Here is a 16,029-nt window from a genome sequence, read left to right as displayed (position 1 = left end):
TAATACATAAAAATAAATGAATGATTATTTTTCTAATTAAATTAATCACAAATACATGAATTGAAATCTTTTCATGAATAAAACATACTAAGTGATTTTTACTTAGTTTACCTGTTGATTTGGAACAATTTGAGGGTGGTTTTATAGAAGTTGGATAGAGTGTATGCATATATTATAATACAATCCATCACAGGAAAGTGCAAACCATGCTGAGATGGCTGTTCCTCATAAGAACGTTTTGTTCTGAACTCTTATTGGACGATTTGCAGGTAACTTCTCTGTACCCTTTTCAAATGTTAGGCTAGATTTCGCCCAGATTATCGAAAAGTATACCCATAAAGTTTAATCGAATTTTAATAAGGTTGTGCGCGTATTACTATTCGACTTTGAGTGAAACACGCTAAAAAAAAATTAACATGAAAAAGTTGTTGTTCGAACAACTTTTTTTCCTTAAAAGCGCCCACTTTGCGATGTATGAAGAAAATTTAGGTAATTATATTGCCTTTCATGAGAAAAAATATCAAGCAAATCTGAGGGGTACCATTTTTGGGAAAATGACTTTTAATTTTTAAATATATTTTTTAGAGTGTAGAAACCGATTTTTTATTTTATTTAAATTTTTTTATAAAATTTCAGATTATTTGCTAAAAGTTCGCCATACATCACTTTTTTGTAGGGCTTGTCATTTTTAAGCTATATCGATTTGAAAAAAAAATCGACAAAAAACTTTGACCCTTATCAAATGTTAGGCGAGATAAATTTTGAAAAAAATAAGTACGCAAAGTTGCTTAAAATTGCTAAGTCTCCACACCCACAAAGTTCCATAAGGTTCTGAGAGGGTGCTGCCAACCACTGGATGAGTTGGCGTGAAATCCGTCCCAGGCTTCTATTGTAGAAAATCGTAACTGATAGATCTTGGGCCGAACGCTTCGGAGTGTTTAGAAAAATAGGGCGCACGCTTGATTCAGTTTTGGATACATTATTGACTGCTTTCGAGAACGTAATTTAATTTGAATTTCTTGTTTAATCAGGGCTTGATGATAATATGAACAATGCGTATAGAGCAAATTGAAACATTGAACGTCACGTGAAAGTGAAAGCTACGGTGCAAAAAACGCGGTCCCAGGTCTTTTCATAATAAAGTTTGGGGTTTGGGTTTGAATAGTTACAACATCTCGAGTACCGGTATGATTTTATATGAGGGGCTCGGTGGCCTTAGAGTGACCGTTTTTGCTTACTGAGCAGAACATCATGAGTATAATTCTCCACAATCGTTTTATTTGTTAATATGCATCAATTCTTAGAAAAGAAAGTTTGTTTGGGCTTGTTTTGCATGTATAACTTTTCCAAGTTCCTCATTTCTTCATTGTGAAAGTTGGTCACGCCATGATCCACCTTTAGCCGCTGACTTGCTCCTGCTTGCTGTAGGACCAAGTGCTACGCCGTCCGAAGCGGTAATGAGCAGAGGCAGGAAAGCAGCGCTGTTTTATTTCTTTTCAGGTTCAAGCAGAACGATGTACAGCCAAATGGTACTCGATTATGACGATTGGGTTTGGGAAAATTGTTTATTTTATGAAAACAGAGATAAAATTATCATTTGTGCATTTTTCGAATTTTTTTTATGGAAAATTGAAAAAAATATTATAAATATTCTAGCAGATTTGTAATGTAATATCCTATCGATTGTCGTATTTGGATTTTATTTTTATCTATAAATGACAAAATTACAAGCGTTCAAAACCTAACACTATTTCACCAAACATATTTTTTTATTTGCACCTCAGTATAGTCGTCAAAGAAGTAGTTGTACGTTAAAATAACATTTTGCCTACGGGATTTTTCAGTGGACATTTGCAGAGTCGTCGTCAACGCAAATGGTTTCACCAATATCAAAAGAAAGTTATCAAATAAATTTCGTAAGCCATAATTAGGAACAAGCATCAAACTTACGTCCCTAATTTTCAATACCGATTCGATCCAATCGATGGCACACCGAAAATCTTCTGTAACTTTTGAACCGTATGAGTAAAAAACCTAAAAAATTGAGTAAATCTTAATCATAATGTCAAGTTTCATAGTTATTAGTTCTAATTGGCGTTGACGGCGACTCTGTAGCTCTTTACTCCTATGAGAAAATCCATAAGCAAACGTCAGACTGTGCGTGAAACATGGCGGACTTTGTACTATCCATTCACTCCATCGAAAATTCCCATAAGAAACTGTCTAAATTTGCTGGAAGAGCAAATTTTTCGACGGTGCCGTCAACGCCAATCATGCCGTCCAAACAAGAAATTGTCCGTGAAAAATTTTTGTGCACTTACAATCAAAATCCAGAGGCCATGCTTGGCATACACAGTTTTGGTCACGAACTGCTCATTTGCCAATCACTTTTCATAGAGTTGACGAAATTTAGTTCTTTTTGAATCAGTTTAAAGAATATAGTTTAAGCTTGTTATGATTTTAATTCTAGTAATAAACTGTATTTGAATTTGCGTTGCAAATTTGAAGCGAGAAATGTTCGCTGCACATCTCAGACTTTGAGTGTACAAATTCATTGGTCTTGATTCAAATGTTAAGATTTATCTACTCTTTGCATGCCTATCATACAATTATCCTAATCTATCAATAACTTTAAAGAAAAATAAATTTCAACAACTGAGTGAAAAGTTATTAACAAATGAGCAGCTGGTGTGTACAACTGTGCATGCTTAGCATGCCAGAGGCGTCCCACCGATGGATCGCTAAAAAACTTGGAATTGCAAATACAACTGTGTCTCGTGTGATAAGAACCTTCAAGGAGCATGGTCGTAAAAGTGGTCCAATGGACAGAAAAATTACCTATAAGGTTGTGCAACAGTTCAAGAACCGTCCAAACATGTCAATTCGAGATGTCGCTAAAAAGTACAAGGTGTCAGTCGGTTTTGTGCAGAAAACCATGAAGCGTGCTGGGTTACATGTTTAAAAGGTGTAACGGAATGAAAAGCAAAACATCACTGCGAAAACCCGCGCCCGGAAACTTTACACGAAGTTGCGTACCAAATCGTGTTGCATCGTGATGGATGACGAAACTTACACGGTAAAAAATGTTCATGTAAAGTGATTTGGTGTTGAATTTGCAATACTTGCCAAACATTGCAAATCGATGTGAAAATCCCTTGGAAGAGATCATATCGCAGCACGATTAAATCAACAGCAAATCATTTCATTTTAGATTGTAATGCACATCGTTGTTGATGTGCTGTCCTTTGAACTCGAAATGTCAAGCATACTGATATTAAAAATCAATCACCTAATTTATCCTTGGGTTTCATGTTTGCTGAATATGGATTTAAATATTATATTGCCTTGTTCATACTGCAAGCCTTGTTATGTGTTATTCAGAATATGACCATAGAACATATATCATATTACTACCCAGATCACATGTAGGTGTGTTGTAGAAGTAACATTGAGCAATCAATTTGATAATTTTGACAATGTTTTGTAATAGAACTTATCTGAATAATATATTTTTTAAATTCTTTATTTAAGAGATTTTTAGCCGAAGGCTAGTTCATCTCTACAATCTGAATAATACACTATTATTGAATACAACAACAATTTCGTAACACGCGTGCTCTAGAATGCAAATTATTTCGGGTGAAAATGGAGAATTATCACTTTCTTGCTCTTAGTTAATTTGTTGTTAACTTGCCATCTTCGCGAGTAATGTTTGGCATGTGCGTTTTTGATATTTGCTTCCAAAAGCAAAACTAATCAAATTCAATGGATGAAAACAGTGGTGCCAATTCAAATGATAATCATTTTGATTTAAAGGTGTTATACAATACATATTTTGCAACAACAAATCACTTTGTTTCAAAACGCAAATCACTTGAAAATCAATGATAAATCACTTCGATTCGTAGTGCCGCAGGACAGACTGAGAAGAGTGCCTTAAGAAGCGTCTCTTGCCATTCATAAGGAATTTCAAATGATTCACTCTGTTTTGGCCTGATCTAGCATTCTGCCACTACACTCGAAACGTGTTGGAGTGGTACCGAGTCAATGGAGTCAATTTCGTGCCAAAAGATATGAACCCACCAAATTCACCGGAATTTTGCCCAAATAAAAAAAAATCAGGGCTATTATGAAGACGTAACTTGACGAACATTCCAAAACTATTACAGAAAATTTGTGTAAAAACAACAAAAACACTCGGAAAATTGGTTGTATCAAATTTGTTGGGTGGAGTGAAAAAGAAAGTGCGGGAATTCGTGATGGGAGACCAAATTTAATAAAAAAAATAAAATTGTAAATCATAACTCATTAGTAGTTTTTCATTCCCTGAAAATTTCAAGAAAATCCGATTTATCCGATTTAATTTTGGTGTATTCCATTTTTATCGAATACACCCTTTATGTTGTTCACAGATCTTCGATTTTCTCTAAATAAATTCGGTACCGACTTGAAACTTAATTTTATTATTTTCAGCCCACAGTTCATACGTACTCATGATACAACTGATCCTTTAACTGAAAATATCCTTTCTCTTTCTCGTTCACAGGCACATATTTTAACTGCATCATGTTTATGGTTGCATCATCCGTTGTTTCAACAATTTTAATTTTAAATTATCATCATAGAAATGCGGACACACACGAAATGTCTGATTGGGTGAGTATACCCAACGTCCCGATGCCATTCTGTCGTTTGTTATTGTGCGTTTGTACGAACGAACTAACTAACTAACCATCATCGTCATCATCCGGTGGTCCATGGCTACCTACCACCAGTAGGTTGTCAGTAGAATCACCATTTTAATGAATACTTATGACCAACTGCCAGCTGCTGAGGTAACCAGGACGGTTCGTATTCAAAAGTCAGCATGTGGAAAACCTGTCAGTCTCAGCGCATTCCAAAATGAAAGTCTCTTTTGCATTTTCGACTGGTGTTGTCCCAGTTCCAGCTCAGCCATAGACGTAGAGGAAAAAGGAAACGACTTCCAACGCAACAACAATGACAACAACGAACGACTAGGTTAGGTTTTGGGAACGGCACGCTGATTGTGATGATGAATAGGATGGTCTTTATTGAGATTCGGAAATGACGCAGCCGGTTGGTTGTGTGTAGTTAGATTTGATCTTGTGTTTGATTCACATTTTTCGGGTTAGATTTGACCTGGCACTCGTGCTCTAGGTGCGAACGAGGAGTCAAATAGATGGAACTAATTTACTTGTAGGAGCTCTTTTGGTTGGATGAAAACGCTTTCCGAAAACAGGAATCTCGGATTGACAACGCTGACACAGACCGCTGCAGAGATGCGGTTGTTCCAGTTAGGTTCGGGTTGATGAACGTCATTGTCTTAATTGGATTCGAGGCATCAATTTCAGCGAAATCAAATTTGAGTAAAAAGTCACAGGAAGCGAGTTTCCATCGAACATCAAAGTAAACCACATTCAGTTGGTAGACCGAGCGCTCTCAAGAACGTTCTGGGTGGAAAATTGCTTTCTAGTGCTTTGGGAGTTTTGAGGAAAATATCGGATCATAACTAACTGATATTTTACCATCCCATGTGATGGATCACATCGACACATCATCCATTGGGATAACAGTTTGTCAACTGACATTAATTGGGTCAAACATTGGCCGCACAAATTCATCTGTGCGCATCCGAAATTATTGCCAAACAGACGCTCCAGTGATCAATCAACGGAGACATCTCTTTTGGCTATAACGGCCCAACAGGAACATTTCGCCTACTCTCAACTATCCACTATTGTTAGTTCAGAGATGTCTATGGCTGTAATATGTTTGAATTCGTATATTGTGTGCCAAACACATACATTGATACTCTGTGCTCAAGGTTGCTGGGAAAAATTCTAACCTGAAAAATTCCATGATTGGACTGAAAATTGAACCCACCACTTTCGGCGAGATATGACTTTCTTATATAGAACACGCTCGCAATCGAATCTGGTCAGTCGTTTTCGCGGTGGCTGAGCCATTCAACATAGAATCATACTACCTCTGAACCAGTCTGCCGGGTGAATTTGAAACATATCCCAATGAACGTGCTTCACAAACTTTAACCCACGGCACAGGAACGAAGCGGCAATGCAATTAAAATTGTTTAACGTATGCTTATAGAATTAGAGTTTTGCATACAATTTGCATCGATCGACAGACGGCGAACAAGGGATATGACAGTTGCTGATGGCAGTGGCAATTTTTGCACCTCGTGGTTTTTGATTATTGCAGTGCGGTGCAGTTGAGTGCGTTACCGGTTGGCCAGAACAACTGCATTCTTTACGTACTGTATGGAGGGGGAGATTATCCTTTCGGTTGATGATGAGATGTTTTGGCACGTGCGTTTGACTAGGATCGATGGGTGCGCTTTTCAGGCTCGTTGACTTTCACGGAATAACAAGTGGATTAGATTCAGAATAGTGGAATGATCATGATGACCTGTTCGAACATTTGAAACATTATAAGGTCAGGCAAGGCCTTCCGATAGCCTCGTCAAGAGGCATTCCAAACTGGGGGCGGAGGGTTTAACGTTTGGACCTACTAAGCTAAACCTGCTCTTTGTTTCCATTTTTCAAGTGAATTTTTTTCACAAAATGGAAAATTTTCACAGGAGATGACTTCTAAGTTTATTTGCCTTTCTGTACGTACCGTAAGATTTGATATACAGAAACAAATTGATGAGATAGGGGAAATGGATGTAAGGTCGGTTAATTTGGGCCGATACATAATTTCAGCAATCGACTATTTTTCAATAGCACCAAATGATGCGTTCATCTAAATAATATTGATAAATAGCAGATTTTTAGCGATGGACCAAATCTTAGATCCATAGACCAACATTAGATCCATTTCCCTTATTGTTAAAAATCTAACACTGCTTCTTTACCCTAAACTCGGTCTACGGATTCTAAATTAGGCCTAATGCATTGAAACGCCATTTAAATGCCATTCTGATGACAAAATAACGCATTTTCGCACGGGATTTTTGGTTTATTCAATAGATAATAAAAAAAGCGAAAATTGATTAGAAGAAATTCTTGCTGAAATTTTCCATTCCCGAGATATTCGTTGTCATTCATATAAATTCAAGATTGTTTTACTTTTTCTAGCATCCTGGAGAAAACCTTACCTTAATTTGAAGTGTTTCTAGTTAATTGACAAAGTTATGTGGTATCCGGTAATTGCGAGAATTGTTTTGTACCTAGGGGAATTTACGTATTCTCGGCAACCTTAGCAGCGACCTTCTTTCTATAGCCTTTTTCTCTATGGAACGCACACATATGCAGTATTGGTTTGTTTACAATCTTTTGCTGCTCTAACAATTTCAGTCGAAATAATTGTCAAAAACTGTTTTGAAACGCTTTTACAAAGCTCCAATCTTTTCTAGTGAGAGCGAGTATTGTCGGCAACCAGTTTTTCTTTGGCAACCGTTCCATTTGAACTGCATGTAAATCTGCTGTTCTATTGAGTTCTCCAAGCAGGATCTCACGAATCCTACACTAATAATATAATTTTACACACACTAGCGTATACTGTCATGTGCACGGTAAGAATAAAACATCCATTTATGATTTAAAGTGAACCCATTGTCAATAAAAGTGGCACTACTAATTAATCAATAATTTATTATGTCAATTAAGTAGTAACTATTTGCTACTGTTAGCAGAAACTCATTGTTGTTAAAATAATGTACTCATTAATGAGTAAAGCCACTTTTATTAAAAACGGGTTAAATTTTAATCATAAAAGGGTATTTGACTGTTATCGTGCAAGCGTAGGGTTTGTTTTCGTTTTGTTGTTTATTTTTACTTTAGAATGACAGTTCTTACAGCAAACAAAAAATTTCTCACAGCTAACAAAAAAATTCATCTCACTAACACACGCAAATCTCACCAATACGAACCCGCCTGGAGAGGACTATTATCGGCAATTCGAAATCAGCTACAATTTGTAGTGCGTGTGTTTCATTTCAAGAAAACCCTGCTAGATTGCTTTTTCTCAGTGGTAAAAATATAGTCAAATTGAAGCTGAAAGCATAAAGAATCGTTTGCATGCATTCAGCGAAGTGTTTTCGTAAGAAAATCCAGTGAAAATAGTGTTTCAATTTGGGTTGCCGGAAATAGTCTGTCATGCCGAAGCCGTCATTTCCCCTACCACTTCAATACTGTTACGCATTTGACCACAAACGTAGCAACCAAACGTTACATTATTAAAGAGCCTTGGGGGTGATGTCGCGAGCAGCAAGGCGATGTTCAATGAAAATTAGCTCTTAAACAATTATAATTTATGGTGATAGTGAAAAGATCCATTTAGTGACCTTTTGAAAATTTATAAAGCATTAATTTTAACAGATTTGAAGAAACAATTCTCATCGGTTAGTGTATTAAGAATTATAATCAATCCGTTCAATCTTCTCCCAGTTGACGAGGACGACACTGACTCAGAGGGCAATGACGGAAGTCCTTTTGTTTTCAAAGGTCCTTCAAGGAAGCGATCCAAGAATGACTCGCAGAAAATTAAAAAAACTGACTCCCAAGCCCCCTTGGATAAATCAAGAGGTCACGGAAATAAACCGAAACCCAATCCACCGGGTTTTAAGCCTGTCGATTATGACAAAGAATTTCCGGGGCTTCCGGGAACATCTAAAACCCCAGATGTCCCAGTTTTGTAACCAGAACAGCAGAACGCCATGTTCACGCTTTCTGGAATTGTGGACAGCATTCTCGATCTGTTCAACATCACTGACCCTCTTCGGAGCATCATTAACATGATGCTTCCAATCGTGAAACCTTTTCTGAAGCAATTTGCTTCCAAGTGGCCCCTCCTTGCTTCATTCGTATCCTTCGATGGATAATTTTCCAAAAAATGATAAGGTATCTCTCCTTCAATGGAATTGTAGAAGCATTTTACCAAAACTAGACATATTCAAATTTTTACTGCATAACATACACTGTGATGCGTTTGCTCTCTGCGAAACATGGCTCTCTCCAGATGTTAACCTTTCTCTTCACGACTACAACATTATCCGTCTCGATCGTGCAGATTCGTACGGTGGGGTGCTCTTAGGGGTCAACAAACAACACTCATTCTACAGAATCGACCTTCCTCCAGTGTCAGGTATTGAAATTGTCGCATGTCAGGTGAATATTAGAGGTAAAACCTTCAGTATTACTTCGTTATACATCCCTCCGAGAACGGCTGTTTCTCGGCGAGCGCTATCTGACATCTGCTCAGTGCTACCTGTGCCGCGGTTGATCTTAGGGGATTTTAATTCCCACGGTACAGGCTGGGGAGAGCTGTACGATGACAACCGCTCAACCATCATCTATGACCTATGCGACGATTTCAATATGACCATTCTAAACACCGGTGAAGTAACTCGAATAGCCAAACCTCCAGCAAGAGAGAGCAGACTAGACTTGTCACTCTGTTCGAACTCACTATCATTGGATTGCATGTGGGAGGTAATCCATGACCCCTATGGTAGTGATCATTTGCCCATCAAAATTTCGATTTCCAACGGTTCATCTTCACAGTGTCCAATCAACATCACGTACGATCTCACGAGAAACATCAATTGGGAAGAATACGCGAACGCGGTCCGTGACGGTTCAGAATCGGTCGACGTTCTCTCTCCGTTGGATGAGTACTCCTTCCTATCGCGGCTCATAGTGGATTGCGCGCTTCAAGCACAAACGAAGCCTGTTCCTAGCACTACCATTCACAAACGTCCTCCCACTGTGTAGTGGGACCAGGAATGCACCGACGTGAATAACGAGAAGTCTACCGCGTTTAAACAGTTTCGTAAATACGGTTCCCGCGAATACTTTGAGCGGTATACGGAGCTAGAGGAAAAGTTTAAGAGCTTGGTCAGGGCCAAAAAACGCGGTTACTGGCGTCGGTTCGTCGAAGGGCTATCGCGAGAGACTTCCATGCAAACGCTCTGAAATGTCGGCAGGAGAATGCGTAACGCGGCATCGTCGGTCAACGAGGACAAGGAGTACTCTAACAAGTGGATTTTCGACTTCGCGCGTAAGGTTTGTCCTGATTCGGTTCCGGTTCGATGCAACACTCGCGATCCTCCGCTGGAAAACGATGACATGGACTCCCCGTTTTCGATGGTAGAATTCTCAATTGCTCTTCTTTCAAGCAATAACTCGGCTCCGGGAATTGATCGAATCAAGTTTAACCTGCTCAAGAACCTCCCAGAAGTCACAAAGAGGCGATTGTTGAACTTGTTCAATCGATTCCTTGAGCTCAACGATGATTGGAGACAAGTGAGAGTTATCGCCATCCAGAAGCCTAGTAAACCCACGTCGGATCATAATTTGACCGTCCGATCGCGATGCTGTCGTGTATTCGGAAGCTGTTAGAAAAAAATGATTCTTCTTCGTCTGGACAAGTTGGTCGAGGCGAATGGCTTACTCTCAGATACGCAATTTGGATTCCGTAGGGGCAAAGGGACGAACGACTGCCTTGCGTTGCTTTCAACTGAAATCCAATTAGCCTATGCTGAAAAACAGCAGATGGGTTCAGTTTTCTTGGACATTAAAGGGGCGTTTGATTCTGTTTGCATTGGCATCCTTTCGGACAAACTCCATGCGAGTGGGCTTTCTCCGATTATCAACAATTTCCTGTTTAATTTGTTGTCCGAGAAACGAATGAGCTTCTCTCATAGCAACTCGGATATTGCACGAATCAGCTACATGGGTCTTCCACAAGGCTCATGTTTAAGTCCCCTCCTGTACAATTTCTATGTCAAAGACATTGATGAATGTCTGGCCGAAAATTGCACGCTAAGGCAGCTTGCAGATGACGGCGTGGTTTCCATGGTTGGACCAACAGCACCGGACCTGCAAGGACCATTGCAAAATACCTTGGATAATTTGTCTACTTGGGCAATGAATCTGGGTATCGAATTCTCTCCGGAGAAAACAGAGATGGTTGTTTTTTCTAGGAAGCTTTATCCAGCACAGTTTCAGGTTCAACTTATGGGTAGAACAATCACTCACAGCATGTCGTTTAAGTATTTAGGTGTCTGGTTCGATTCCAAGTGCACTTGGGGAAAACACATAGCGTATCTGAGGCAGAGATGCCAACAGCGAATCAATTTCCTTTGTTCCATTACCGGCACTTCATGGGGAGCCCATCCGGAAGATCTGATAAGACTCTACAAGACCACCATTCTCTCGATTTTGGAGTACGGTAGCTTTTGCTTTCAATCGGCGGCGGGGACGCACATATTGAAGCTCCAAAGGATTCAATATCGTTGCATTCGAATCGCGCTAGGTTGTATGCAATCGACGCATACCATGAGTCTTGAAGTTCTTGCGGGCGTCCTCCCCTTAACAAATCGTTTTGCGGATTTATCGTTCCGGTTCCTCATCCGCTGTGAAGTCATGAACCCGCTGGTGATCGAAAACTTTGAGAAGCTGCTAGAGCGGAATCCTCAAACACGATTCATGAGCTTGTACTACGAGTACATGACTCTGGACATCGGCCCCTCCTCGTTCAACCCCAATCGCTGTCTCCCATCATTTCAGTTGTTCTTCCGTGAGATTCGATCTCACAATGAGGCAGGAGATTCAAGGAATTCCAGAGCCTCACCGTGCCCTGATTGTCCCAACTATTTTTGCGAACAAATACCGCCACGTCCCCACCAAGAAGAGATTTTTCACAGATGGGTCGGTGATAAATGCTTCCACTGGTTTTGGAGTATTCCACGATCTTCATAGCGCCTCATACAAGCTTCAAAAGCCGTGTTCGGTATACGTTGCTGAACTAGCAGCTATATCGTACACGTTAGAGCGTATTGCCTCACTTCCACCTGACCATTATTTCATTAATACGGATAGCCTAAGCTCCGTGGAGGCTATGCGTTCAATGAGGCCGATAAAGCACTCGGCGTATTTCCTCCAGGAAATACGATCGTCATTGAGTGGTTTATCAAACAGCTCGCATATCATCACCTTGGTATGGGTCCCTTCTCATTTCTCTATCCCGGGCAATGAGAAAGCGGACTCGCTGGCCAAGGTGGGCGCTATGGAAGGCGATATTTACGAGCGACAAATCGCCTACCACGAATTTTTCACGATTTCTCGTCAGCAAGTCCTCGCCAACTGGCAACAAAAGTGGAATGATGGTGATCTGGGAAGATGGCTACATTCTATTGTCCCACAGGTGTCGATCAAACCCTGGTTCAAAGGGTTGGATATGAGTCGTGGTTTTATTCGTGTAATGTCCAGGCTCATGTCCAATCACTGTTCGTTAAACGCCCACCTCTTCCGTATTACGCTTGCCGACAGCAACTTGTGTATCTGTGGAAACGGTTATCACGACATCGAGCATGTTGTTTGGTCCTGCTCCTTGCATCATGAGGCGAGATCCGTTCTGTGTGATTCCCTTAGGGTCCGAGGAAAACAACCCTTTAAGCCAATTAGAGACGTCTTGGCTTGCCGTGATATCGACATTATGAAGCTTATTTACGACTTTCTTAAAGCTGTTGATGTATGTGTTTAATGTTTTGTTTTTTAGTCATCCTTTACATTTAAGTTTTAAATTAGTTCAAAATGCTTTCCTTTGTCCTCCCTCCAAATGATCAATAAATGTAATCCCTAATCTCGAGTAAACCGCGAGTAATCGGCCCCCGTTCTACTAACATTAGTTGTAAGAAAATGATATTCACACACAATAATGTAAAAAATATTCGGCTCCGCAAAGCTTATGCATTTGAGCCTTGACAAATAAATGGATTATTTAAAAAAAAAGAATTATAATCCATCATCTCTGGATCAAAATCAGACCACTTTCAGCCACGACCGACTTTTGTTTTTGAAATTGATCCCCCTCCCATTGTTACCTTGAAAATACATGTTTACTTATGGGAACTGACATCCAATTGATGACCTTGACAAATTTTCAGAAAATACCCTTTAAAAAAATTAATGGTGGTCCTGAAAAGGACCGTTTTGTCATGATGGTTGATTAATGCTGAGCTATTAGGTTGTTCAACACAGATGAGGCTGGCGAGCTGTTTGTTGTTTGGAACGAGGGTGCTGCGCTTGGCATAGATGGCCCACAGCGACTCACGAAGAGCTACTGAATCCGATCAGTAGCGGTGTGGCTTCTTCCTCCTTCTTCGGTGAATGAACGCTCATCAGCTCGCTGCACGCGAGCAGCCTTTCATTTGGGCAGCCACACACGTTGATTCAATAAGGGGCTGTTCATTAACTACGTAGACAGTTTTTTGGGATTCTTGACCCCTCCCCCTCCCCCTGCGTAGACAATTGTCCATACAAATTATTTAAACTTTGTATGGGCCGTGGATAATTGTCAACCCCCCTCTAAACTGTCAACGTAGCTTATGAACAGCCCCTAAGCACCGTTCAGTGAATCCGGATGGAATTTTATTTTAAAATCTGTGTTAAAGAAAGCGCTTTGTGCAGGCAATCGGTGATAATTTGATATCCATAGCAGCAGTTGAACATTTGTGTAATTTTCAAAAATGACCTATTGAAAATTGATAAAGTGTTTATTTTAGCAGCTTTGTAGAAAAATTTCCAATCGATTGGCTTGTTGAGAATTAAAATCCATCCGCTATTGGAACCTGACCACTTTTCGTAACGCGGTCGATTTTGGATTTTTGAAATTTCACCCCCATTATGTCGCCGAAAGACGTTTTCCTACGTCAAAAAAGTGTCCTGAAATTATATGAAGATCTCCAAACAATAATGAGGTTCCCTGAAATTAAATAATGTTTAACTTCAATGAAGACCCCAAAACTTAAAGAGCGTTTCCACTTCTACACAGTATTCTGAACTTTTCCAAAGCTCTCTGAGCTTTCTGAAATTCCCAGAATTTCTACTACGTTTCGTTATTTTTTTTTCGATTTTCTCTGAAGTTCTTAGAAGTCCTTGAAGTTTCGCGAATTTCCCTGAGGTTAAAGATAAATTCCGAACTCTTGGACAATTTGCAGAGCTCGAAGACGTCATAAAGCCCGATTCAAAGTAAATTTGGACGTATTCAAGTGATCATAACTCAAGAACTAAACAACATACAGAGTTGTCAAAACGTCAAACAAAAGGGTATTTATACAGCTTTCAAATGATATATAACAAGTTTTTACGTTTCACCGTTTCGAACGAACTGTCGCACTTTACTTGTGATCGATGCCATCATGATCTGCACAGTCGCTGGTGACACTGTACCGGCGAACTTATTCCACTTTAAACGCATTTGTTGTGCATTTGTCACTTCTTTATCGCATCATCGAAGTTTTCGCTTGACAATTGCCCAATATTTTGCGATCGGACTAAACTCAGGGCAATTCGGAGGATTAATCTCTTTGGCGACGAAATTAACATTGTTTGCAGCATACCATTCTAGTACCTCCTTAGAGTAGTGGCAGCTGGCTAGATCCGGCCAAAACATAACGTTGGTCTTTTGTTTCCGAATGAAGGGTAAAATCCGCTTCGTCAGACACCTTCGACGTCATTGTGTGAGATGTGATGAAAACCTTGGTTTTAAGGCCACAACTGTAGATTCCTTGCCAAATCAAAAACAAATTTATACCTGGAAGGGACATCCCCACGACCAGTTGCCGAGTTAAATTTTCGTCCGGGGATTTGTTTATAATCCATTTTGACATATGTTTCGTCATCCTTTGGGGCTGTTCATTAACTACGTAGACAGTTTTTTGGGATTCTTAGCTCCCCCCTCCCCCTGCGTAGACAATTGTCCATACAAAAATCTTAAAATTTGTATGGGCCGTGGATAATTGTTAACCCCCCCCCCTCAACTGTCTACGTAGCTTATGAACAGCCCCTTTAAAATACAGCCATCCTATTTCGTCAAAACTCGTTCGTATAGTAATCGTGCTCGCTTTTTGGCCACTAAACTTTGTTTCAGGGAGCGATTCGGATGTTAACAGGCACAAAAAGACTTATTTCCTTCTCTTGAAAGGATGTTACGCACGGTGGAAAAGTTGGAATCGTATTTCTTTGCCAAATCACGTATGGAGACACCTGGGTTGCTTTTCACGTACCTCAACACCTTTCTCCTCAGCTCTTTGTCCCTAGTGCCACTTTTATGATAGATGCGCTGTGCTCTATCCACACTCAGAGTATCCTTGTAACGTTTGATTACAAGACTCACCGTTGACTTTGAGAATTTTAACACTTTTGCTATTTTTGAGGCAGACCACGAAGGGTTCTCTAGATGTTTGTGCACTATTAATTTTCTTTTCTCAAGTTCCAGGATCCGTAATTTCGGGATGCGTCGATCAATCGAGAAAAACTTTTCACCAATTTCTTCTTCAATGAAACATCAACAAATGCCTGTCAAATATTTTTTGTTCCAACCACCAGGAGCGCGCGGTGGTGTATTAAACCGTGCGTACAGATTTACTTTGAATCGAGCATTATAATTCTATCGGTTGAATTTCAATAAAATATAAATTCTAAAAATTGTTTCTTCTAGTGAAAATGAAAATTAGTCATTCTTAAAAATCAATAAAAATAAAAAGTAACTTGTCAAAAAAAAGACACCCAAAATCTCTGAAAACCGAGTTTAAATTCACAAAAATACGTATTTTGATGGAAGTTCGGGTTTCCTGTTCAGCGAAGCTGGATTTTAGCTCCGTCCTTTGAAAAATAGGCTTAGATGTTATAGGGTGGACCTTGCTGAAACAATACGTGATGGTACTGGGTTAAAATTCTCAAAAGCAGACTTCCTGAAATATCGTGAGCACAGAGAAGAGACAGTGTGCTTTGCGCTACCTAATCTCGTAACTATGTATTTCAATTATGGTGAACTATGTGAAGTAAACGAACGAGGCACAAGGGAAATGAGCGAGCCTTGTCTCAATACAAGCGAGTTTCTGTTGCGGCGTATATAGCGATGTCTTGTCTCTTGCCGGATCGAGCGGGGAGCATGCACACTAATCGAGTCAGTACGGTTTTACTAAGTTTTTTAATTGCGGACTGTTCGGTAAAAGTTTAAAAATCTGTGAAAAATTTATCA

General features: G+C 39.7%; 1 protein-coding gene across 1 annotated transcript in view; it reads left to right on the top strand.

The window, feature by feature from the left end:
- Positions 1 to 16,029, top strand: part of LOC135713013 (neuronal acetylcholine receptor subunit alpha-7-like) — a 382,027-nt gene that overhangs the window by 340,126 nt on the left and 25,872 nt on the right. Inside the window, exon 10 of the mRNA XM_065236096.1 lies at positions 4,547 to 4,656. Within this exon, the coding sequence (XP_065092168.1) occupies positions 4,547 to 4,656 (110 nt within the window). The remainder of the gene's footprint in view (positions 1 to 4,546; positions 4,657 to 16,029) is intronic.

The sequence above is a fragment of the Ochlerotatus camptorhynchus genome, unplaced genomic scaffold (genome assembly GCF_037179485.1).
Source record: "Ochlerotatus camptorhynchus isolate MF236.1 unplaced genomic scaffold, CSIRO-AGI_Acam_v1.1 ptg000040l, whole genome shotgun sequence".
NCBI classification, from domain to species: Eukaryota; Metazoa; Arthropoda; class Insecta; order Diptera; family Culicidae; genus Ochlerotatus; species Ochlerotatus camptorhynchus.
This window is presented reverse-complemented; position numbering and strand designations above follow the sequence as displayed.